The 25442-nt window shown below is 40.1% G+C and overlaps 1 protein-coding gene across 1 annotated transcript in view; it reads left to right on the top strand.

The window, feature by feature from the left end:
* LOC143352756 (netrin-1) overlaps positions 1-25442 on the top strand; it is a 191316-nt gene that overhangs the window by 142320 nt on the left and 23554 nt on the right. The window contains exons 3-4 of the mRNA XM_076785551.1: positions 16976-17125; positions 19452-19547. Coding sequence (XP_076641666.1) covers positions 16976-17125; positions 19452-19547 — 246 coding nt within the window. The remainder of the gene's footprint in view (positions 1-16975; positions 17126-19451; positions 19548-25442) is intronic.

Raw genomic sequence — 25442 nt, 5'->3', positions numbered from 1 at the left:
TTGTCCAAGTCCGGTAAGATAATTAGTGCGTGGACTCCCCTTTGTAATAACATGTGTGAGAATATCATGGCCGACTTTCATGGGAAACTTGGTCAGTTTTTGTACATCAGTTTCCTGGACATTATTAAATGTACCTATGGAATTATTGTGGAATTGAACATGGAAAAATTACAGAATAAATTTACCTCGAACGTTAATTGATATTCGTACATTTATATAATTCTGAAACAACTTCAATATTTAGTGAGAAACGACAAGTCATAAGACACTGAATTAGATCTTGACAGGCTACTGCAGTTAATCTATTTGTATCAATCAATCATGTCAAATATTGCAAGAATGAGTAGAATGTATTATTTAGGGCAGTATTGTAACTTTTATAAAATTGGTGGAGATTCCAACAACTGATGGGGGTCTTGCCGAACCATTTCAATAAATTTTAAAAGCTATATTTACGCCCTGATGTTTTATTTATCTACACTCGCTTAATCGCGAGTACAGTTACTTCTATTCTATCATTTATCCATGATCGTCTATAAGTATTACCGAATTATAATATGAACTTGTACGTAGCATTTAACCAGTTAACTGCGGAGTTTAATTTTAAAAATCCTTCCAAATGCCGCTATTATAAATTTTATGAGAAAAGTAAAGCAAAATGAGAAAGAATTACATTTTTATTCGATAAGAAATTAACAATTGATTAACGTCAACCGCACCGCAATAGAGTTTTTAATTTACGTGTATACACGTCGAACACAGTTAATTGGTTAAAAATCTTTAAAACTTCATAGAATTCAGTTTCATTTTTGTTTCATCAAACAAATTGTAAATACAGAAACGAAAATCTCATTTGAGATTAAACTTCTATAAGCTGCCTGGATTTTTGTTTTGAAATCATTTGCGCGTGTTGTTATGTATGCAATCGCCTTTGCAGACTGACTTTTGCAATTAGTTCGGTGGAATCGGTAATTTACATTCCGAGTCAACTGTATCTTTAATTAGTGGTGCGTAACGATTCATGCACGTTCATCGATATTAGAATAATTATCGCAATTTATCATATGTAAATTCTCGAAGTTTTCAAATTATAATTTTAGTGGTCAGGGCGCTCTGATTGGTTGTACCTAGTCAGGAAAGTTAAATGTCCGTAACAGTCCACGTTATTTAGATATTGCGCTGAGAAACCCGTCGCGTAACATGTCGCAGAACTGCTTAGCGCCGTTTAGTTCAGCGTGGCCTGCATTTGACAAAGATAAGATATGAAAAATATGCGAACAGTAAAATACCACCTACTGCATCCGAAAGAATTCCAAATTTTATTGCCTCCAATTCTCATGCTGTTTAACATTCCATTCGGAATTTATGTAAAAATGCATATACACAAGAACGTTTGCTTTTAATGGGTACATTTCTATCTGTATATTATTCATAAGTCAGAATTCAATATTTAATTATTTAATTATTTAATTATTAAATTATTGTACATCTTATTATTTTAAAATTTTTCTATTCATTATACCGTCTTATATTATTTTCTATGATCAGGTTATCAAACTAATAATTGTCTTAATTAAATCGAACAAATTCGAACAGGATTGGAATGGAATATACAGACGACAAATTTAGCTCGAACTTTAGACAATTTTGTTTACGGAACAATGTATTCACAAAATTAAAAGTATTACAACGTCATTTATGTATCTTTCAGTTGTAACATCGGTTCCAGTATTTTCTCCGAATGTCATTACGAATCAAATCTGTCAGGCAACATTAAAATTTCCAATTCAGTCGCGATGTCGAAGAGAAACGGACGGTGGCATTGATTATGCGATTAGAACCCACCTCGCCGAGAGGAGCATGTGCTTGCACCCGTTGGAATGCTTTGAAATCCGACATGTGATCTCTTGAAACGGCATCAGACCTTCTGTGTCATGCAGAGTGTATTAGAATTATCAAGCCGCCCTAAGTAGTAGCCGGTTTTGTCAAAGATTGACAGTAATCGTCGATGCGTGTCACATAATAACTCCGAGTTGATAATGGCAAAGACATAGTGCTAAAAAGGACTGTGTCAATCTCGCGTAATCATTTTCTCCTCCTTACACAGGAATGCAAATCGAACACCGACAAAGTTCATTCTGCAATAAAAATTAAGCAATTTATCTAAAAACTCTGCAATCCTGGGATCGGTAATACTATTTTTTGTACGGATCACTAATTTGAATTTCCTTTCACTGAATTAACATAGTTGCGTTGCATACAATATTATAATATATTGCTTAATAAGTTATGGTACTAGAATTTCGCGTCAAACCGGATGCTTGATAATTTCGTCGAAATATATTTTTTAACGAACATTCTCGCGTTATATGTTCTGATGCGAGCAGGCGAAGAAAAGTTTTAACAGCAACAGAGAAATAAATAATGAAATTGACATTTCGTAAATACGTTATTTATTTGTGATATTATGTAGACAACGCACAATTTGAAGCCTGTCTGCGTGTTTCTCTTGTGGAATTTGTAACGAACAGTCTAATATAACCTCTGTCTTCGTGAACTTTTTATTACACAGATTATAAAATTCTTATCCCGCAAGAACACTTGTTAAAAAAGCTTCCCGAGGGTAACATTTCTCGCTATAAAAATCTGCATGACATTATCCGACACATTCGCTTCGAACGGATCTTTCTGAAACACAAAAGACTGTTAACGCACCTACGATGATCCCGGGAGAAAGTGCCAAAAGACGTGTGTATAATACTCTCCGGAACGCGTCCTAATATTTCGCAAGCATTCCAAGGACTTTTTTCAGTGAGGCGGCTCGCGACGCGCGGGTATCCGTGCAGCGACAGAAGAAAGGAAACAGCGTGAAAGGAACGAGCGGAATTTTCTCCAGCGAAAATATGTTAATAAGGGTGACCGGCGTGGCGTTCCCGAGTTACAAGCATTGTTTTCGCATTCCTGAAAAAATCGCGAGCGTACGATCTGGGCTAAAGGGAGGAAGAAAGGCGCGGGAATTCCGAGGATATAACGAGGCGCGCACGAAGATGCGCAAGTCCGCAAAGAGAATCGAGTGCATAATGCGTCGGTGCCGTGGGTCTACACTGGTCTCTCTCTCCGCATCAGCTAAAAGGCTCTCCTCACGCGAGCGTGTTTACATAAGATGGGCCAGACCCGTCCTTGCTGCACATAACCCCCGCCACAGGTGGGTATCCTCACCGATACGCACACGTGCGCGCGCGCGACCGCTCTATATGACTGTGGATTACAAGCAGAACGGGGTCTAACAAGCAGTGCTTCAGATTCCGCCCCCTACTCCTCTCCCTCTCCCCCGTTTCAATGAAATCTAGTCGAACGATATCCCCAGACCCACGGTAAACGGTTGACGTCATTAGAGCCTCAGGTGGCCGACCAATTTTCGGAAAAATGCTGCACGAGTTTGAAGAAACCTCGCCAAGATGCACTCCCGAAGAACGCAAGCTTTCAACATCTTCTGTCTCTGGCCTGACAAAAAGGAAACTGAACTCTGTTAGTCACCTCGCGACTGTATCGGATAAAAATGTTACTTACAATTAGCAACGTTTAACTCTAGAAGGTAGAACAATGGAATATAGAACCGGTTACTCGTTTGCTAAGGCCAATTGTGTTCTTGATCTATTATAATTACAAATGACTATTTTATATTTCCTTTTGTTATTCCGAGTTATTCAAGATAGGAGAGGTTACAATTTACTTTTTCTTTGTTCTTTCGAATATCGCACAGTCTTGTATTATGCGCTTATCAGTTTGTATTGCAGTCGCGTTAGTGTGACCTTGCTTTTCAGGAAGAGGTCACGCGGGTTTTTCGAAAATATTGGCTGATCATCGGACGCTACAATGACAGCTAACTAAGTATATTACGGGCGTAGATCTATGATCTTGTGAACCCTAAATTTGATTGAGATCGAAAGGGGTCAAAGATCTGAAGTGGATCTTGCAAGAAGCGCACCCCTCCCGGCACCTCACAGGGTGCACTTCTCTTACATGCAAATTTTCAACTGGACTGGTTGTCCTGACCGATTAAACAAGGGGACAGAAGAGCGAACGTACTCGAACCCATTCGGCCGAGTCGTGATCGAATCTGGAGTGGTGGATTTAATGATCGATGAATGATAACGCGTCGAGCGGATATCGTTCTCAGACGACGAGGGTCTGGTGTTCGCAAGCATTGTTCGACCGATTATGCGGGACATAACATGCTTTCCGCTCGTGGAATCGCCGCCGGCTATACAATCCTGCGAAAATAAAGCGGAGAATTGTAATGTAAAATTATATTATGGCGGGGGATGCTGGCAAGGGTTGATACATTATGGAGCAATTGATAGTATCGACGAAACTAAACAGTGTTTTCATTATCTGTTTGTACATTTTAGTCCATATCGTATCCTCGAACGAAACTGAACAAGGTTTCACAATTAAAAATTTGATTATAGTATCTAGTGGTATTTAGCAAGTTTCAGTAAGTGATTAAAAGAGGTCACCAGACGATTCAGCACTAACAACCTCCTTTAATTAGTTCGACAGTCCCCGTGTTAGAAACTCCAAAGCGCCGCGTGAATACTTGAACCGACTGTATACCGAGGAGTACGTCACCCCGATGATAGCGATAACAATAACGATCGTCTTTATGACGCAATATAAAAAGAAAGTAGTGCAGACTCGCCAAGAATAAAGATGAAACGTAAAAGGCGAGGTTGGAACAGCTGAATGGGCGCTGTTATCGTTCGTATCCATTTTCGGCGCATTTAATGTGTCCGACCAAAACAGCCACTAGCGTTACTCCGGCTCTCAATATCTAGCTTCGACGGCATTACGCGTAACAGTATAAAGTATCATAATATTTTTCTACGAGGAGAAAAGGACGGACATACCGCCCGAACGGTTTTCATAACCCGCATTTCCATTCCAGTTCTCCGTAGGAAGAAAAACAGACGGTCTCTCTGTCAAAGGGCGCAGCTTGAAAAAAATCACAGAGAGAGAGAGAGAGAATCAGATTGTTCTCGTCTCTAATGTTTTGAAAAGAAATCGTGCCACAATGAATAACAACATTCAAGTTCAAGTCTCTTCGATCTACAGTGTTTACTTTATTGCATATATCCCAAATGCCTAGCCAAATCCCAGAACTATCCTTACGAAGTACTACCCTTGTGAACCGAGGAGTCTAGAGCTTCGACGTCGTTTGCTACGTTCGGCGTGTATCTCCTGGACGATATATGTCCCTGGCTAGACCCGTGTTTTGGACATATGTACATCGAGTAAACACTGTACTACGACCCTAATCATTCTGTTTATACTTAATGACACGAACTTTGCTCAGTTTTTTACGATTCTGGCCCACTGTACGGGAAAACCGACAGTGGACGGATTTTCTTTTTCGATCGCACCTCGTGCGCGCGTGTGAATCGGATAACAATTCGCTGACGTGCACGCACAGTCCGGAGCGAGAATAGAAGGGAAAAAAAAAACAGAGGCACAAAGGAGAGAAAGAAGCAGCGTGAATTATGAATCAGAATTTCCACGGCGCAGGGCTGATTACGGGGGGGTTAGAAACGCAAGGCGAACCGAATCCAAAGGAGCTGCCGGTCTCGTCGTGACGCGAATACATCAACCGTTCCGCGAGCGTGTCTCGAATAGGATTTGAAGGTTCTCCACGTCCGCATCGCCGGCAAGCCCGACTTAAACCCGACAGAAGAGGCGCAACTTGGTCCCGTTACGAAACGACGAATGCGAAACATGTCTCCCTTATAGACGACGACCCTCCTCGTCATTTTCGATATTTCTATGGAGACCCTTTTGCATTGTCGTCCGCGTGCCAGAAAACTAATCTGCGCTTCAATACTCATTCACTGTCGGCCGAACATTTCGATACCCCGAATCTCTCGGCTCGAATATGAAAAACGAAAATATGACGGTATCTCCCGGATCAATTTTTCGCAGATAATTAAAAAAATTTTTTTAAATAATGAGGGAATTATGGAAGAAATTTATTTGCTAGGGCGTGCAAGATTTGTGTAGATGCAGTTATCTTCATTCATAAGATTATACGAACTAGTCGCGTTTAAGATTAATTTTATTTTGACGTGTCGATTAATGGCTTCGCAACTTATTTTAGCAATTATCTAATGTATGATTTTCAGCGCTGTTTTTAGCAGAAGGTTGTATGCTTTATCATAAACTTACATCTTATATCTAATATCTAATTTTAATCAAAGCTCGACAGAATATGAAACTAAGAACGGAATCTATTGCCAACAGCTTTTGAAAATCTGTGACGTAATCAGAAATGTTTCGATAGAAAATGTATTAGAATTGATTAGCTAATATTAGCTCCTTGATTTGTTAGAAGAGAAAGTGGTTTATCGACAGTTCTCTGACTACTGTGTGAGAAGCGCCAGCCAGAATTGTTACCCCTTAGATATTAAGACAGCATCCCCCGGGAAACGTATCAACGGATGGGATATTATTTTTCGATCATCTCGACGAGGTTGACCGGCCATTATTGACATCGTTCAATCATACTTCGGTGACGGCTTTCGGAAATAAAAAAGCGATTTGGTAGAAAGTTATGGTGATTGCTCCATTCAATATTCGTTACGTCCGAAATTATACAGACGAAGTAATACGTATTCTGACGGATTGGCTATTTGAATGAGTCCTGCTTTTTATCGATCGAAACGGAGAATCAGTATGGGAGGCAAAACCACGCGTCGTAATGCTTGGTTAAACAAACCGGTTTAGAACTTCGAAAGAAAGTTACTCGTATGAAAAAGGAAAAACCACCAGATGATTTATATTTTATATTATATGCAGTTTTTTCTCTAGTTTCCTGCGAGGAAATGATTTAGTTAATACCTGAATCTAATATCCAAAGCATTTTCAATATTCCTTTGCTAAAACACAAAAGTTTATCACGTTCAGATCGCTAGGTAAACTGTATTTGAAGAAATTCGACAACAGGTTACACTCCATTTATCGGCATTACATCTTAATTATCCCTTTCCGATCCATTGAACACACAGAGTGTTCGTTTGTAGAACCATAATGCCTGGCTTGCGGTGCGTAGACCATACCACTCATTTTTCTGTATACTACGTTACAGTGTTCAAACCATATAACACATTTTATGTAGACCCGTTTTAACCGCAATATACAATTTCCATTGAATTTCAACCTGAAAGCACACCCCTCTCGGTAAAATTGTTTCAATTAACGAAAGTGACACGGCGTAAAATTGAAGATCAAAAACATTCTAAAAATGTTGAATGAAGCACATCAAACGATTAGAAATGAAGCACATAAATATTAAACTCTTTTTAACGCCAACCTAGAAAAAGAAAAAGAAAATTCTCGTGTTCCGAGATCGCATCACATATGTCACGGACTCTCAACGATTTTAAACAATTTTAATTTTCTGTTTTAACAGTAAAGCTAATTTGCACAATAGAATGCATGTAGTAACATGAAAATTATTCACTACTGTTCAATTTCAGATTGCGAATTTTTAGATTCAGCAAATTGATCTCTCCATTATTTTCGCCTCGTGGCACGGAAGCGTCTCGTGCATGCCCGCGTTCGTGTTTCGTTTGAACGGAACGAACTTGATTTTCCGTTCTTCGTTCTATTAAAGGAAGAACAGCGCCAGCTTTCATCTAAATCCCGAGATTGAACGGATCCCCCTTTGAGAGAGCCTGGCTTGATCCGGACGATTTGAAACGCGGTTTTTCGATGAAACGCCACGGCAAAAATACCAGGATTTCGGCGCAGGTAGTGTTTCCCTTTCTTTCTTGCGCGCGAGAACAGAGGGAAAAGGAAAACAGCAGGGAATCCTTTCGAACAAACGGCGACGAGAATTTCTTCTCAAAGGGTGGTTTTGGGGAGGATGGCTGGCTGCAGAGAGGGGAACTGTTCGGGCTTCGATGGATCGACATTATCGAGCAACCCGCGCCCAGGTTTACTCGAGGGAAATCAGCCTGATAATCCGATTAATAAATTGGCTGGCATCCACGTGCCGCGTGTTACCGATCGTTGTTCCCGATTTAATTGACTATCTTTCTCCACGATCCATTTATTACTCTCGGCGTCGTGTGTTTCGGTCCGTTCAAGTGCTTTGGTCCCGCGGACGCTTGAAATTTACGAACCTCCGTTTTTATGACCGCAATATCACGCCGCGTTCTGCCAAGAGTTTCGCTCGGAAATCAAAACACAGAGAGAGCATAAAAATCCACGATCGTACGCGTGATTTATCGTAATTTATCGTTTTCACGGGGGAAACAACGGGACTGCGTTTTCTTCGATTCAATATTGCAGGATGCTCCAGCTTGCTCTAGTTGTGATTTATTAATCGGTACGACTATAGTTATGGTCTGGAACCAGAAGAAATTGAAAAAGTTATTTACAAAATGTCACCATTTTCTAAATAAATTTTTTTAATATTTCCGGTCTTCGGTACGATAAAGATACGAAAGAATTGTCGAATATTTCAAATTTCGTGTTCGCGTGATTCCAGAGATATCATGGCGAACCTTTTGGAAAAAGTGGTTTTCGAGAAAAACCGCGTTTAAAGATCCAACTGTCGGTGTCTCGCGACGCGAGCGGCATTTTTCAAACAAATACCTCTGCGCACATACTCCACCTCACTTATGCGTAAAGAAACTGAAAGAAAAAAGGAAAATCGATTTTATAAAAATGAAAGATCAGAGTACACCGTCCAGCTAATTTTAATGATTGCGTTTCCCGGTATTACTGGCAAAGACGTTTGCGTATCGTCGAAATTCTTCGTTGAAGCGTAATTCTCGTTACTAACCGAAACCAAATCTGGGACCGGATGTTGTTGATACACAGCAGTTTGTCGAAAGGAAGGGTGCTGGCGATGTTAGGAGGCTGAAGAAGGACGTAGGTAGTGAAGTAACCATCAAACGACCCACGTGCTACCTGCTGAGAGCAAAAACAAGTGGGCGATTTCAGTATGCAAATTCGGTGCCAGATTTATCTTGCCTTCCTTCCTTCCTATAAGAATCGAGGGAGCATGCGACGATTTATCTGGTTTTTCAGTGAGCAAATTCTATCGGCTATTAATACTACCCTCCTATGATATCATTCCTAAATGCCCCTAATAATAGCCGTTTATCCTATTATTTGAAAACAACTCGAATTTCAGTAGGGTGACCAATAGAACAGTCGAATTTTTTCATTCGTTACAGCCTTTGATGGTTTAACGATCAGTATATTTTTGAGACACATACATGTAGTTTTTCCCGAAAACATTAGGTGTCTTGTAGTGTCGTCGCATCTAAACACAGGTGTTCATTCGTTGCATTAAATTACGTTTCAGCGATGAATGATTTCTCTTGAAACAAACAATAACACTGTGCGCATACACAGAAAAGGTAGATTTTTTCGTTCTCGCGACAGACGTGTATTCGACATGCAAACGTACGACGAATAAGCGTCTGAACTGTGCGCAGCGGTAATTAGGAATAGAATAAATTGGAAAAGGAGGCTGCTCTTCAGCTTAACCCTTCAACGCTGTCGGTATCGATATTTCGAGCATCGCTCGGCTTAATACTCGAAAGCCCTTTTCTAAGTTTGTTGACGCACTCGACACGCTAATGAACCATAACTGTTTTAACGTTTAAAAGAAACGATGGAAACCGAAGGGGACGATGAGGATGAAACCTAGCAAGATCAACTTGACCCTCCCCGGTAATCGGCTTAAGGCGCCTTAACAATTTCACGTAGGCACACGAACATAAATACGTGTACATACTTTCGTGAAACCAGCCTGGTAAGTTGAATTTATGTCGTGGCAGCGCCATCGACTTCTCCTCTTTCGCTTTCCCGACGCGTTAAACGGCTGTAATCGCGATGGACGCAACAAGATCCACGCCGTCCACGGGATCTGTAATGAAATTTTCACGTTGCGCAGTCCGTCGATCGGCGGGCAAACGTCAAAAAGTTATGTCCGCTGATGAAAAGTGACTTTGCAAATCCATTTGGGAGGAGCGACAAATAATAAACAAGAGGACGAGCGTTGAACGTGTCAGGACAACGTCACTCTTACAGAAATAGAAATTGCAGTTCGCCTTTCGATTTCAGCATCTCTTTCGGAGCATGTCAAAATATATTGTATTAGATACCTAAGAATAATTTCTCATTTTTCGGGTTTCTTCTGATTTTATTGAACCCGCGCTGATCATAAAAAATAACATACACTGGCTCGCGAAAGTATTCGAACGCCCAATAACACAGTATAACTTTTTTTAAAATTGGACCAAACGACCTGACTTTTTTTGAGCAATTAAAATGAGGTACGATAATTGCTCGACTTTTTACACCGATTATCATGAAATTTTTACAATTGACATTAATATAGAGTGATCCATTTTTCATTGATGTTTTAAAAATGTATTAATATTTCTTTATGAAAACTTGCTACAATCTATTGTGTACGTGAAATAATGAACTTATATTCGTTGTACTCTGTTTAAATTAGTTGTAAATGATCGAACATATTTCATGCAGTTACGATCACCATGTGCTACAAAGCTATTAATTATAATTATACTCTAGCGTTACGCTTTTAATTTATTATATTGCCGATTGGTGCTCTTGATCTGCGTTTGATCATGCTCATGAAACAGTTGCTTCCCTGGCAAGAATATTCTATGCGCGTCTAATAATATATTCATAAATAAACGACATTCTTTGCACATTTTATGCACTTGGTCTCGCTTTAGGGCTGCTGAAACAGGTATTTCAAACGGCCAATGGCGGATAAATGGTGGAATGCCTTCGGTATACCTGAACCGTTTGCGAATAAGGTTGTTTCCAATCGTAGACGGTCCAATAAATTACATTTCGAGCAGCTGCTTTAAATCGCAAATATTATTTCTTAATGAAAATTAGCATCTCTCCTTTCGCTGGTTCGTGTTGCTGAGTCAATGATGTCACGGGAATGATCAATGCAAATTTTATATGCTATAGGGCAAGGTAGATTAATTAATAAAACGATGAACAGAAATTTATGGAAGTGTAAGGACGACATCAAACAATTCTAGGTCTTTCAGAAACAACTAAATCGTTTGGAAAGACCAATTTACAAAACGCGAATACGTGCACGATTGTTTGATTCGTTAATCATTTTTGTCTTTCTTTCTATCGGATGTTAATCATTTTTAGTGTGCGGGTCAAAAGTAATTCATTTTTGCGTCGACATTTCTTCTAAAAACATCGGAGCTTTCCCACATAATGCCATTGTTACTATATTGAATGAAAAAACTGTCTCCTGGTAAAACAAGAACTCAATGAAGAATTTCTAAGATAATGTAAAGAAACTGAAAACAGTATATGTGTGCAATTCATGTTGAATTATTCTCGCGTTGACTGCCGTCAGTCATATCTGGACCGAGGATCTTATGCATTTATCGCAAAGGTGAATCGATGCGATTTAACGCAGTGGAGAAATTAAAAGAATGTTGATGTATTATTTTCTAGTTGCCGCAATGTCGCATACGATTTGTGCAGAAAATTCGTATTTTGCACTACAAACTCTAGTCGCATCTATATGGTTAAAAATGGGAAAAAGATCCATTTCGTAAAATTTGCAACACACACACACACTTCTCGATACTGCAACTAATGCCGACAGAAATCACTCTATCTCCTAGACCGTTAAGCTTCAAACACATATGTAAAAATCTACAGTCCGGTACGAACGGATAAAAAGAAAATGAAGAATGGTTCCGGCTGCGTCTACAAACGCTCGCATGAACAAAGGGACGAGAGAGGGATCAAAGCAAAAAAAAAAAAAAAAAAGGAGGGACACACGCGTGTAACGCGCGAACTGCTCGAGTGGCCGGCTTTCGAATCCCGGATTAATCGAACAATTCATCTCAATACGAAACATCGGGAACGTCGGCCGCAGATTTCACGTTCGCATGCACGATACAAAACTGTCTGGACCTGTGGACGCGTTTCGCAAGGGTCAGGCCGGGAAACGATATCGGGATACAGCAGCGTGGTCAGGAAGCACAACGGGGCACCGTAATTCACGTTCGCGCCTGTGAAATGACCGGGCATACCGGCGTGTCACTTATCGCCGGCTAATATAAACATGACTGCGAGACACCCACGAGTATAAAGAAAATATGTACGCGCCGGCCGTAAATCAAGGTCGTTTTACATTTTACTCGCGTTACGCCTCGTTACGGCTGATCCATTGAGCGCCGCGGCACGTTAACGTTAAACGAACGCCTTGGTAATTGAGAGGATCGAACAACGCCGCTCTGCACGGCCGCTCGAGAAAAATATTCGAACACGACTTCGCCCTCTGCCCGCTTTTCCTAGAGATCGACCCCGAGAAGCTTCACGTTCCGCTCGTGACAGCTCGTATCGTCACGGTGCACCAGGGGCGCCCTTTATCCGAACTTGTTGGAAGACACTTTAAGGGAGCCGGTAGGGTTTGAAATCCATATGCTCATGCATGGGTCAAAACCTTTTCAAACTATCGCTTCAATATTGCAATGAGCAGTTTAAAAGTGGTCACTTGTGTTTCCTAAAAGTCCAATTTACGTCTGTATAGAGCCCAAATTTCGAATTTCTACCTCATCGGGGAGTAATTAACAATATTCGGCAGAAAATTCGAATTCTGAAGCAAGTATGACGTCACAAGATGGCTGCCGCTGAGAGATTCTCTTAATTTCGCGAGATTTAGTGTTCGTATCGAAAAAAGGGCTCTCTACAGACATAGCGAAGACATGTACAAACACGGTGGTATGCATTTTTAATTGATTACTTACATATTTAAGACGTAAAATGTCTAGAAAAAAGGCACAGGATAACATAGCGTGACAGTCAAGGCCAAATGCCTGCCGGCCCCCTTAAGCGGGGCGTTTCGTTTTCTTCGTCGTAAAACTATCGATTTCTTTTGGCTTTTTTATGCTGATCCTTATGTTATTTTGCGTTGTCAAAACGCTGTAGGACACCGTTATCCGAACTTGTCGAAAGACGCTTTAGAGCCAAGACTCCGTAGATTCGCGATAAGGTAGAGTGCCCACGTTACCGATACCGAGAATAGGTGAAAAATGGTAACCATTTAAAATAGTTTGATTTTGAAAGGGCTCATTCGAAAGAGGAAGGTTCAATCTAGCGCTCGCTGGTCATGAGCTGACGAGATTATGCAGATGTTTGTTAATATAAGCGTTAGATGTAGACCAAAAATTGACGATGTGCATGCCGTGTAATCCAAGCATTTTTGTGTCATTGGATGAGTTTTCTGGATGAAATCGGGAGTAGCGCTGGCTAGAAATTATCTCCAGCTACAAATTGAGCTATCTTTTGTCTTGATTCTCTGCGAAATAAAGCCAAAAACTTGAAGCTCGTTTCTGGCGTCAGAATTCATGATATCGATAATACAGAGCAAAAAATGTGACAAGTTTAGTCACAGACTAAAGACCGGTCGGATCAAGACCAAGACGGAAGTCAGTGGCTGAAGGCTGTGAACGGAAATTATACTACCCTTGGATCTTAAGCGGGGGTTTTGTTTTCTTAATCCTGAAACTGTCAGTTTTTTAGCATAACGAACTTAGTCATTCGTTTCTCTCTTATCGATACCCTGACGGATGCAAATTCGTAAATGAAATCCGAAATTTTTATTTCCTGCTCCCTGTTTGACACAACTAGAAATGATATTACAGTGTCTACTCGATATATGTTCAAAACACGAGTCTGGCCAGGGACAAATATCGACTGGAGGATAATTATTCTTCGATACACTGCCGAACGGAGAAAAGGACAGCGAAACTCGAGTGGCTTTGATGTTTACACTCCTCGGCGACCGAGGTCACTCGAGTTTCGTGGCACCTCACGGGGTATACCCCGCGGCAGTGGGGATACTTCTGGGAATTTTATCGGTTAGATATTTGGGACATGTGTATATCGAGTAAAGACGGTATTTGTAAGTTGAGAAGACAAACATGGCGAGGCTCCTTCAAATTATTCGAATGTCAATTCCAAGAACAGATCGGGATAACAAGGGAGACTAAGCTAATTTCAGCTAATAGAACAATCATTTTTCTGTCGGCGGTGTCCATTCGTTTAAACTGTAAAAGACATTAATTCGAGGATGCTGTCGGTAGCTTCTCGCGATCTTTCTTCCGCTTGGACACGGTTAAAATTCTCCTGCTACGTATGCACGTTGAAGAAGCGTGAACCGGTTGTCCGTCCCTTCGGCAGTCTCCTCAAGATTAATCCATTTCGCGGAAGTGCAAATGGTCACCCCGTACTCCTGTTCTCCAGGTTGTATGGTTATCTCCACTGACCATCGTAATTCATTGTCACCTCGAAGTTTCTTTCTTGCGCTTCGCTTTATTCGTATTTCCGGTTGCGCTTGGAGCTGGCGTGAAAACAGTTAAGTTTTGAAATTAAGTTCTGAAATCGAAGTTTTACTTTTATTCATTAACTTCTCATTCATGTTATATTAATCTCCCCCGTTAAAATAACGAAATTTATTAAAATACAACTCGTGGCGAAATGGTATTCGATTGCCTTTAAAAATCGCATAATTTTCTTAAAATCCAACCGAACGAGTTGAGATTTTCTGATATGTTAGAAGAATTAGTTTACCAAATAACAGATAAACAAAATTTAAAAAAAAAATTGAAGGCAATTTTTTCAACTTCTTTTATCCGAGCTGTAATGAAACTTCAATCAACGCATTTTGTAAATGCGTTTCATTAAAAATGAGAACTGAAGGACGAGAGTCACAGAATTTTGGCCTTACGTGATCACCCTTAAATGTATGTATAACACCAGGCTCAGATAAAAAAAGTTGAACAAATCGACTTTTACGTTTTTCTTTGCAATTCCGACCAATAGAATTGTCTCAAAATTTTGTTTACCCGTTATACTTTGTAAATTAATTCGTCTAAGGTGTCACAAAACCCCCGCTCAATTGGTTCAATTTCCGGAACATTATGCGATTTTTAAATGTGATCGAATCCTTTATGCCACAGATTGTAGTAGCGTTCATTTAATAATATAATACATTATTTTAATAATTTGAACAGTGGACGTTCGTTAATGCATTGTGTACGTCAGATAAGATTTATTTATTCAAGTTAATAGATAATCAACAACCTTTCAAAATCTAACAAGTAAAACTGAACAAAGTAGCATAAAGTGGCAAGCATCATACACTTGAAAACCGAATTTGGTGAAAGGAAGAGTTTGACCAATTTGATCGGGTAATATATCAGACGGAATAATTGCCGACTATTCACGACCGCCTAAGTAGCTATGTCGAGGCAACCAGGCACAAAAATACAGAGATGTTCTCCCCGTGAAATAGTAATGCCGTAGATAAGTGGAAGTAGAAGAAGAAAAAAAAGAGAGAAGCGAGGCTGAGGCACAAGGAGAAGGGAAATAGGAGAGCAGACGAGCAACGACTGACAGAGCTTTCGAGACTCTCCTCCTAGATTTTCGCAGGGATGCACTCCGCTCGAAGTGCAATCGTAATTAACCGCTTTTCAGTGTCTCTCTCGCATGAAAAATACGAGCTTGCATAAATAAGTGGGCAAAAGGAACGTGTCAAGCTGGCTTTTCCCGAACGAACGTTTCTCCCTCGATTTTGCTTTCAGCCTCTTTTCATCGCGAATCATCTCTTAATCCCCGGCAAGCTCGCGGAAAAAGTCGGAAATGCGCAGGCGACGATCCATGCATTTTTCTCAGCTGTATCTTCGGACCTTCCATTTCTGAACAATCGATCACGAAAAAGCCGAGATATTGAGATATTATTGACATCCAATGGACCTCATTACAATATAATATAAATGTTTATGTGTGTACTGTGACGTGGCAAATTTGCTTACGTCCCTCCGAATCGATAACGAGAGACGTAGGAAACAGAGCCAGCGCCGAATTAAGCATTTTGAGAGCGCGTCACTTTTGGGCCCAATGCGAATTTGTGGGACAGCAGCCGGGCCCAGGGGGCTCGGGATCCTCCTCCTCTCCCCCTCCCTCGTCAAGGACGGCCGCGGATGTGAAATATGAATTTACAGGAAACCGCGGACCCTTCGCGTGTAGGGTCCGTCTCTTCGATGCCTGCGAAGCGCGTAGGGTTGGGCGTTGCGAGGGGGGAAGAAGATGAGGAAAATGGGGGACGCCTCGCTTCCACGTTCCCGAGCTGCCGCGAATTAGGATACTGTTGCGTTGGCCATAGTCGCGGATAGCCGAATTATAATTTAGAGGCCGCCTAATTAGCAGTGCCGAGTACCGAGTAAGAAAATATCGAGAACAACTGGACCATGGGTCTGACTCGTGTTGTTTACGTTTGTACCGAATGAACACAAGGGTAGTAACAGGGTGAGCAAGGTTTAATGAATTGCGCCCTACTTCTTCCGTCCTGATTAACAAAAACTTACGAAAAAATGCATGAACATTATACCTAATAGCACACGTAACTGTGCATTTTTCCGAATTTTTCACTGCAGAATCGGTTTTCAAATGATTCTAGAATCTTGAAATTGCTCATTTTATGTCGAAGTCATCGGATGTTTATATTATTTTGGTACCGGATACTTATCATGTTTATGACAAAAAATAAGTACGTACAATATACATCAGAAGGCAGAATTAAAAAAATTCAGAATATCAATGCGTTAATTTCAGGTTGTTGGAATCATTAAAGGAGGAAAGAAATGACTGTTCGGCTTCCGATTCTTGCAATAGAGAGAAACGATTTATAGTCTGAATAAAGTTCCACAGTCTACTTATTAAATTTCTTGATTTATCTCTTAAATCATTCGCGACCCAGAAAAATGTTCTAAAGTATATTTAGCACGTTATTAGAATATATACGACACGTGTCGATGATTTCGGACATTAATCCTAAGATTTGTTTGACTAACCGTTTCTAATTTTCGCATGTTGTGTGTTACAGCGTGTGACTGTCACTCGATCGGAGCCTCCGGAAAAATTTGTAATCAAAGTACCGGCCAGTGTCCGTGTAAAGATGGTGTAATCGGTCCCACTTGTAACACATGTGCCAGTGGTTACCAACAGAGTAGATCGCACATTGCGCCTTGCATCAGTAAGTACTCGCGAATTCCTCACCTTTTTCGTAGTTCGCGTGAGAATCAAGGCGTTCGCAAACAACACTTCATCATTTCTTCTGTTCAAATCGATGTTTCTGCATAAACGTTTCACATAAATTAACCGTAAAACGATGTTAATACACTAACTGAGAAGTTCTATAGTTTCAAAAACGAAGCGTATGCTTCGTTTACAAGATCATATAAAATATGATCACCAAGAAATAATCGAACAATATTTTCACATCACAAAACTTGGTTACTTGAGATCTATAGCATTTCTGTATTTTATATAGAAATGCGAGTAGTTTCTAAACATATGAATATTTGCGCATAACAGTGTGTCAAAGATTCCCCTACACAAATTTCACTCTATAGACTCAATAGTTTTTAATGCTTTTGTATTTTGCATGGTTTTGAATTGTGCATGCAACGATATTACGTATTAGGTGGTTCCAAAAGATTGTTTCGTTTTGGAACAAAATCCTGATCCGTGTTTACATGTCACAAGAAAATAGTAACCCTACACGATCTATGTCACAGAAGGACCTAAGGATTGGGCTTAGATCAAGACTTTGCTGTACGTGTAAATTCAGAGTAGTTGAAAAAAGATAAATAGCATGTTCATGTAAAAGTAAGCTTCGGAAGTAATGTGCACATCACGAGAGAAACTTTCGGGACAGCCTAATAATAAGAATAAATCGTTTGATGTAATTTTATGAAAATAACCAATACAGTTTTCTGACACTAAATATTCATTAACACAATTAATTTACTATTGTATCAATCATGTATTGTATCGAATTCAGCCGTTGAAAATATTTTTACAATCGCGATGATATATTGCGGCCGACGAATGGCACGGTTGACTTATGTTCGAGAACCAACATGTCTCATAATAACCGATTATCAGCTTCCCACGATGCTGACGATCAAAATTGACTGCGCACATAGCAGACTTAATTATTTCCAGCATATCGCACTGTGCCGTTTCCTATACAGCATGTCCTGGCTTATACACGCCAAGGGATACGGCTCCGAAGCTTTCTTCTATACACCGGGTGTTCATAAAGTATCAGCCAAGTATTCATGAAGTTAGCATGATACTGCTTGCTAATATTAGTAACTTCTTGCTAGGCCAAACTCTTTCATTGATTGTATCGTTTACATTGATAACAAGACGAGCAACATTTTTCTCGTCCATTACACTTTTTTCAGTTTAATACCAATTCAGGGTGTATTCAATTTTTTTTAATCTTCTTTTTAGCCATTGATCTGCAAATTTTTGCTTATGGACACATTACAAACAAAAGTAACAGACATACAACAGAAATATAACACTGTATGATAAATAATTATTAGACTGCAGATTTTGCGCGTTTATACCATTTTTCATATACTGAATATCTACCATAGTAAATTATTTAGAGGATAGAACCAGTAGAAAAACTATAATAGAACCCGTAATCGAGGAGAAGCAATTACTGCTTCTCAATTTCTATAAAACTCTACAGTTCAGTAATTATAAATAATCGACGGATATTTATAAAGTATCTGGCTTTTAGAAATAAATTTTCAAAATTAAATGTAAATTCGTTCACTTGTCAAAAGATTTCAATAGGTTTTATAGCGTTTTATAGGATTTTGTACAGTAAAATTCCCTGTGAAACGATAAATATTCTCAGTCTAGGTACAAGTAACGATGTGAGATACACAATTCGAAGGAAGCACAAACTGGTTTCATAAATCAAATTTGCAGGAAACGTTTTCTACGCCGTAGAATTTATGCAGCAACCTAGTAAGACATTCAGTATCTCATAGATCAATTCAAGAAATGATTCTCCACATTTTAATCTACGTTTCCATTTATTTATTCTACCCCGCGTTCTCGAGCAAATAAAGTTTGTATTCGTCACTGATACTCGTGAAAAAAACTCTACTCGAGGGAAAGAACTTGACGAATCGATGAACGAAAGAACGTTGGACTTTCTATCGAAGGCACACGGTATCCGACACGGCGGATAACCGCTCGATTAAATAATTCGAATGGAACGGGACCGGGGCACAATAAAAAGAAGGTAAATCAGTAAATAAAACGGTATAAGAATTTCGGGCGTAGCCGTCCTGTTTTTAAAAGTGATCGATCGATCAATTGGAAGGAACACGCGACCGACCGGCCGCGTTATCGGCCAATCTCACGTCCAATTAGGCGAAATTTGCGAATACGAAAGAGGAGACCGTGTATGCCTTTTAGAAGAGATACGGGATGTATTTAGCGTGACTTCTTCTCGAACGGTTTTACGTTTGTTGTGCCCTTTCTTGCAGGAATACCGAGGGTTGTGCAGACACAGGGCACAGCCGGCGAGGAGAGCGGCGAATATGAAGACGACGACGACGAACGTGGTTACGACGGGCGAGCTGGTAAGTAAATGTCAAACGAGTCCGTGTCCCTTGCGAATGTGCGAATCTGCACGCTGTCCAGATAGTAATCAGCGAATGCACCTCACACGGAGACTGAATTTTTCGCGAGCAACTGCCGAAGAAATCAGCTACCACCCCTGCCAGAAAATACTCGGATTAAACTGGTGTATCTGATTCTTCAACGAACTATTTTAACGTATATTAAACACCAAGAAATAGCATTCAAACAAATACGGTACAACGGTTAATAATGTTTGAATAATAATACATCCTTAAAATTGACTCGACTCGAGGAAAGCAGATTTCATTAATGCGCGATCAATATCTGCAACTTGTGGAAACGGGCATTACGTTCTCAAAATTCTACAGTGATTAACGCGGACAAATGTTTGCGCCGCTTCTAATGAAATGCTCGCAGCAATGAAGGCACCAGTGTACCCGCGAATGTAATTAATGAGTCGCGAGTTACGCGGATAATGTGTGATTCGAGTTTGAAATAAGGAATTAAACATTTCCGGACCAGCATTTTGGCACTCCGATCTGTTTTAGTCGACTACGCGATCGAAAACTGCTAAACTTTCTGATTTTATCGAAAAATAGTTGTGTTGCTCCAGGATAAATACGGAATTTAATGTGCATTTGCTAGGTGTCCGGGGATACTTATGGTCCGGAAGTGTACGTAAACGTAATTTGGCTACGGTTTAACCGTTAAATTGTGTAACGCCGTGTATAGGGAAGACAGACACGAGAGACGGGAAAGCTGTTCGCATAACAGGGAAGGAATCCAACTTATTTGTAATTTCCGTTATAATATCTCCGCAAGCAGAAATGCTTACGGCACGTATGGGAAAATGTAGGGAAGGCAGGAAGTTTATTCGGATACAAGCTCCCTCGCCACGTGGCGGTATGGAATGCGAGCACAATATTAATTTGGCAGACCGAGAGCGAGAAAGATAGGGAGGAAGAGGGAATAGAGGGTTGGAATGTCTAGCCGCTTGGTCGCAGCCTCTCAGCCACCCTAATGGCTTAATTAAAACTACCGTCACTTGCGGCTTGCCCATTTGCTTAGAGTTTCCACCGGCCTATTTGCACCAAAATACGAGCCTAAACTGTCTATCAAGTTTTATTTACACGTGCTCGCGAAACCAGAAATTCGACCTTCGATTCTCTGTTGCAAGTCACGTCGCGAAATTTTACTTAAACATTTAAGGACGCTTTCTACCGTCGAGGGTTGAACAAATTGAATTTTCTTTACGTCTCTTCGATCTGCATACCGTTAACTATACGCTGCAATTAAATCGCGGCTAATTATTGGCCGATTCTTCATTTGGTAATCAATTCTCTTATTCGAACGTCTATTATAATAAAAATCGTAGACAATCTAAACATTGTATATACAATGCTGTCATTTTTATAAGGCGACTCATTGAAATATTAAGATTCCAAGACTGGAAGTCGTGCATGGGGTGCGAGATCGAAAAGGTTGAAACGCGTTCTTCTCGCGTTTTCCTTTTTCAGAAAATTATTATTTATCACCCTTGATATCTTCAAATACATATTTTTTTGTGTGAGCAGTTACGGTTGCAAGGGAAACTGTTTTTATCTGGCTACATAAAAACAAAATACCAGTTTCACTTTAATTCAATGATATTGTTTTACGCTGTGTTTAATAGTACTCCCGGTTGATATCAGAGCACGTATTACGTATATTCGTAAAAGTTTTGTGGAACTCGAGCAAGCAGCTTCAACGTAATTTAGTTCCTGTTCCACAAATATTTGTATTTGCCCATACAACCGGAACCTAGTTGTAATACCGAGGTGGAAGTCAATGTTATGTCGAATAAAACAGTTATGCATTAGACATGTTGGTAAAACAATTGCAGTATTGTATAACATTCAGCTCTGTGTCTCCAATTTCGCAAAACTCTCAGTAGCGTTAATTCATTTCTATATTTCGCGTGTCTCAGTTTTAACAATAGTGGTATTTGTAACTAGAAATTTCATGAGGTTTATCTGTCTTTGAAACGTGAAAATTTTCGTTCATTCATCAAAATTTCGTTCATTCCTAAATCTTAAATATGAGATACCACTATAATAATACAATTACACGCGTACTCGGGGGATAAAATAAATGGCATAAAAGCAAAAATGATTCAAATAACGTACATGTAATATACAAGGCTCGAATATATCATTTTACGCTTCAGATTATTCAGATGAAAATATTTGATGAGTGGAAAATTCGCTTCATAGTTAAAATTTCATATTAAACATTTTATTACAACTGTGTAGCACTTTCTTGTATATTTAGAATATTATTTCAAATGTTCTTCTGTAAATTTTACCCTGTTCCAGTTACATACTTACTCGAGCTTGCTCGGTTCAATTATCGTGACATAAATAAATTGTGATACTCATCGTTATCAAGAAATATCATGGTCAGAGGTATCAACAATAAATAAGCTAGCGTTATCCTGCCCGTGGACATGTTCAATAGTTAGATCAAGTATCATATCATGCCTCGAGGTTCCAGTTACTCCTACTATAATATATTACCATCTCGACACAATAATTTGCAAATAAGATGTGCTTATAAGAGCTTATAAGATCAGATGCAATTGTTACAACTGATGACCGATGCATTTTTTTTTTTTTTGTTAATTGAATGTTTCACCAGGCCAAGGTTGAGACATTTACAAAATCACGTAAAAGTCACATAGAAGTCGCTTAAAATAAGACAAACTATTTCAACTTCGTTAGAAGAGTGTTCAAAGATTAAGGTAATTTTCAAATCATAATGTTATAGTCTCGAAACCACGTAAACTTCTTCCACGCTTAATGATCCCTTGTCACCTTCTCAACTCCAACAGAAACAAAATTAGATCTCCGATATATGAACAAGACACCTTGTACAACAGACTTGAAATATAAGTGCTTCCCCTATGCACATACATGCACGTCCCTCGACTTACTCTCCTCAATTTTTTAATTTTCTCCATAGAATTCCCTCGCCGCTTCTAACGGGCGACGTAATCGTTTCTAAACGAAACAGACAAAAGAGAAGAAATGTTTCTGAGCTTCGGTGCTTTGACTTTCATTGAACAGCGTCCCGCTCTTGCGAATTACTCCCCCTTCTCCTCCTTTTCTCGCCCTTCTTCAATCCCGCGCTCACCCTCGTTCTCTCTGTTCTTCTTTCGCGGTTTCCCTTCCCCTCCGTCTCCTTTCTCGTGTTCTACACCGTGTGACAAAAAGATAGCACGTCTTGCATTTTTCACAGTCTCTAAAATAAAATCTAGTAAAAAAATACTGTGAACCACTGCTATCCTCGAGTGGAAAGAAAGTGCAACGAAATATCATTCACATATTTGTTAATATTTTAGATGTTTCTACGCGTTTACTATCATATCGTCCCGCTAGATTTTCGGAAAAATGTTATTTTTTACCTACATATGTTATTAAACGTATCCCGACATAGCGTGCAGTAACAAATTTCGGTTACAACGTGAAAATAAATTGAACTCATGCGAATCACAATGTGTACTATCATTTCGTCACACAGTGTAGCTCTGTTTGCGCACCTACCTTCCCCCGTCCTCGTCGTTCTCCTCTCGTCTCCTCCTTGCGTACCGCCTTCTCTTTCTGCTCGAACACAAGGGAGGACGGAGGGTTCGCTTTCGAGTTATTATTATTTAGCCGCAGATATACATTCGTAGTATAGGCTCCCTTTAATGGACCGACGTTTACTTCCGCGCGCCTTCACCGCTACGACGTACAACACGCACACACGCCGGGCCGGGTCGGGCCGGGCCCATTCGCAAATTATTTGGCCCTCCCGACTCCACAGACACCAGCAAAGGAAAACTCTCGGGGCAACTGACAATAAATGCCTTACGCGCACCCGAAACCTCCATCGAGTCGGTCGCCGCTGCCATTGGTTGGTTTTCTTTTTTTTTTTTTTTGTGCTTTAAGTGGGATTGCATTCTCGACGATGACTGAACTGCATACTGCACTTACGTGCACACGTCGTCGCCGCTGCTCGATCCCTAGATTTTCAGCTGCGGGCTCACAATCGATCCTCAGACCCATCGATATAATCAATGAGCTTCGAGGATTTTAATCCTGCGCGGTCCAAAGTGCTTCCAATCCTTTGTTCTTGCATTCACACCACCGTACCACACTGTGTGTTCAACGTGTGCCGATAGAAATGTGTGCAATGGATTCAGAAAACATTTGTACAACCAGATTGCAACTTTCTGCGAAGACGTACATACATAGACTGCACTGTAACAGGTTACTTATGTTTCGCAAGAATTTCTTTCAATTAAACTTCGAAGATCAAATCTGAACCTGTTTCTCCGCCGATGAGAAGAAATAGGGTGTCAAATATTTTTAGCCGAACTATAAAAATTGCAAAGTTTCGTCAAAATCGGTGATTGGGGCGATGTTCCTTGCCATTGCAAAACCATTGTGTCTTTGAGATGTTTAGTTTATTGAATACATTACTTTGATTTTTATGGAATTGTTGAGGTTGTTGCTTTGCCAGTCAAAGTGTTAAGCTTCCCAATATTTCGCTCGCGTAGCCTACGTCTCCTATCCTTCTCGTGAAGAAGAAGAAGAATAAGGAGAAGAAGTTAGTATGCAGCGAGTATGTCTTTCATTCAGCCATGGTCTGTGGTTGTCGTAGTTTTTCAGAAATTCACGAGCCGTGGTCGTAACTCACTGGCAAGCTGGTTCGATACGATGTACTAACATGTTATTACACTCGGTTCCGCGCAAGGAGCAGAAAGCATCGATAGCCGTGGGCATCCCCTTTTTAGCATCCCGGGCACATTGTTCATGAGCGTTGCAAACTAGTAGCTGGAGGATACTTCTCACTCCTTCGGGGATACGCCATTCTTGCGAGGAATAAGAGCATCTCTCGTATCGCATATGCAGGCGTGTGTTGCAGTTCTGCATCCGATCGGGCCCGGCCCCGTATGGCGGCGAGGGAGCTGAAGGGGCTGCTGCATTTCGCGTCACGAATCGCATCTATATGTTAATACGGTGCGCAACCGCGCGCGTAATTCTCGTTGCAAGCACCCACGCACCGGTTCCTCGCAGTCGATGCGCATACGCGAACGCGATCCTGGAAATTCTGCGATGAGAAATAATCAAGCCCTGACCGCGACAAATTGATACTAACGCGGCTCCTTCCGGCCCTACGTACAACTCAGACACGTCACTGTTTCGAACTAACTGTCAATTAAGCCGGGTATTCTGGTTTTCGAGATCGTTTTCGCACGAATCTTTAGGAATTTTTTCCGGGAAAACTATCGAACTTTTTGCATTGATATTTTCTACACGTATTTATTGGCGTGTCAAGTATGTGTGACTTTTTTTTTAAGTGAAAATATTCAAAACTACATGAGTTGTATATTTTTGTATAGTTTCCACGGTCCAACGAATTAATGTGTACGTCTAACGGTACTCCTCCTGCCATGGAAATTTAAAAAAAAATGTTTTGCTGGAATAATTGAAACCAAAAATATAATGGTAAAAGATATACTTGTAAAAATGTTATCGGTATCATTTTTATTGTTAATTGTTTCGCGAAATTCGGTCAAGATTTAAGATTTTCCGATCGAAAACGAAAGGAAGTACAAATCGCATTTTTATTACACGTTCACTTCCTTCCAACAACTTATACTATTGTAATTGACTATAAAACAATTAGTATTTCTTTTACTGTTTACGACCGCTGTGCACCATGCATATAAAATTAAGTGATAACAAATTAAAATACCTCGATTCCCTGGAACAAGACAGTATCAGCTTCGACTTGATTGAACGTTAAATTAATTTTATTACGGGGATAGTATCAGTTTAACCAAATTTAATGCTTTTTTTACGACTTTG

The sequence above is a fragment of the Halictus rubicundus genome, chromosome 3 (assembly GCF_050948215.1).
Source record: "Halictus rubicundus isolate RS-2024b chromosome 3, iyHalRubi1_principal, whole genome shotgun sequence".
NCBI classification, from domain to species: Eukaryota; Metazoa; Arthropoda; class Insecta; order Hymenoptera; family Halictidae; genus Halictus; species Halictus rubicundus.
This window is presented reverse-complemented; position numbering and strand designations above follow the sequence as displayed.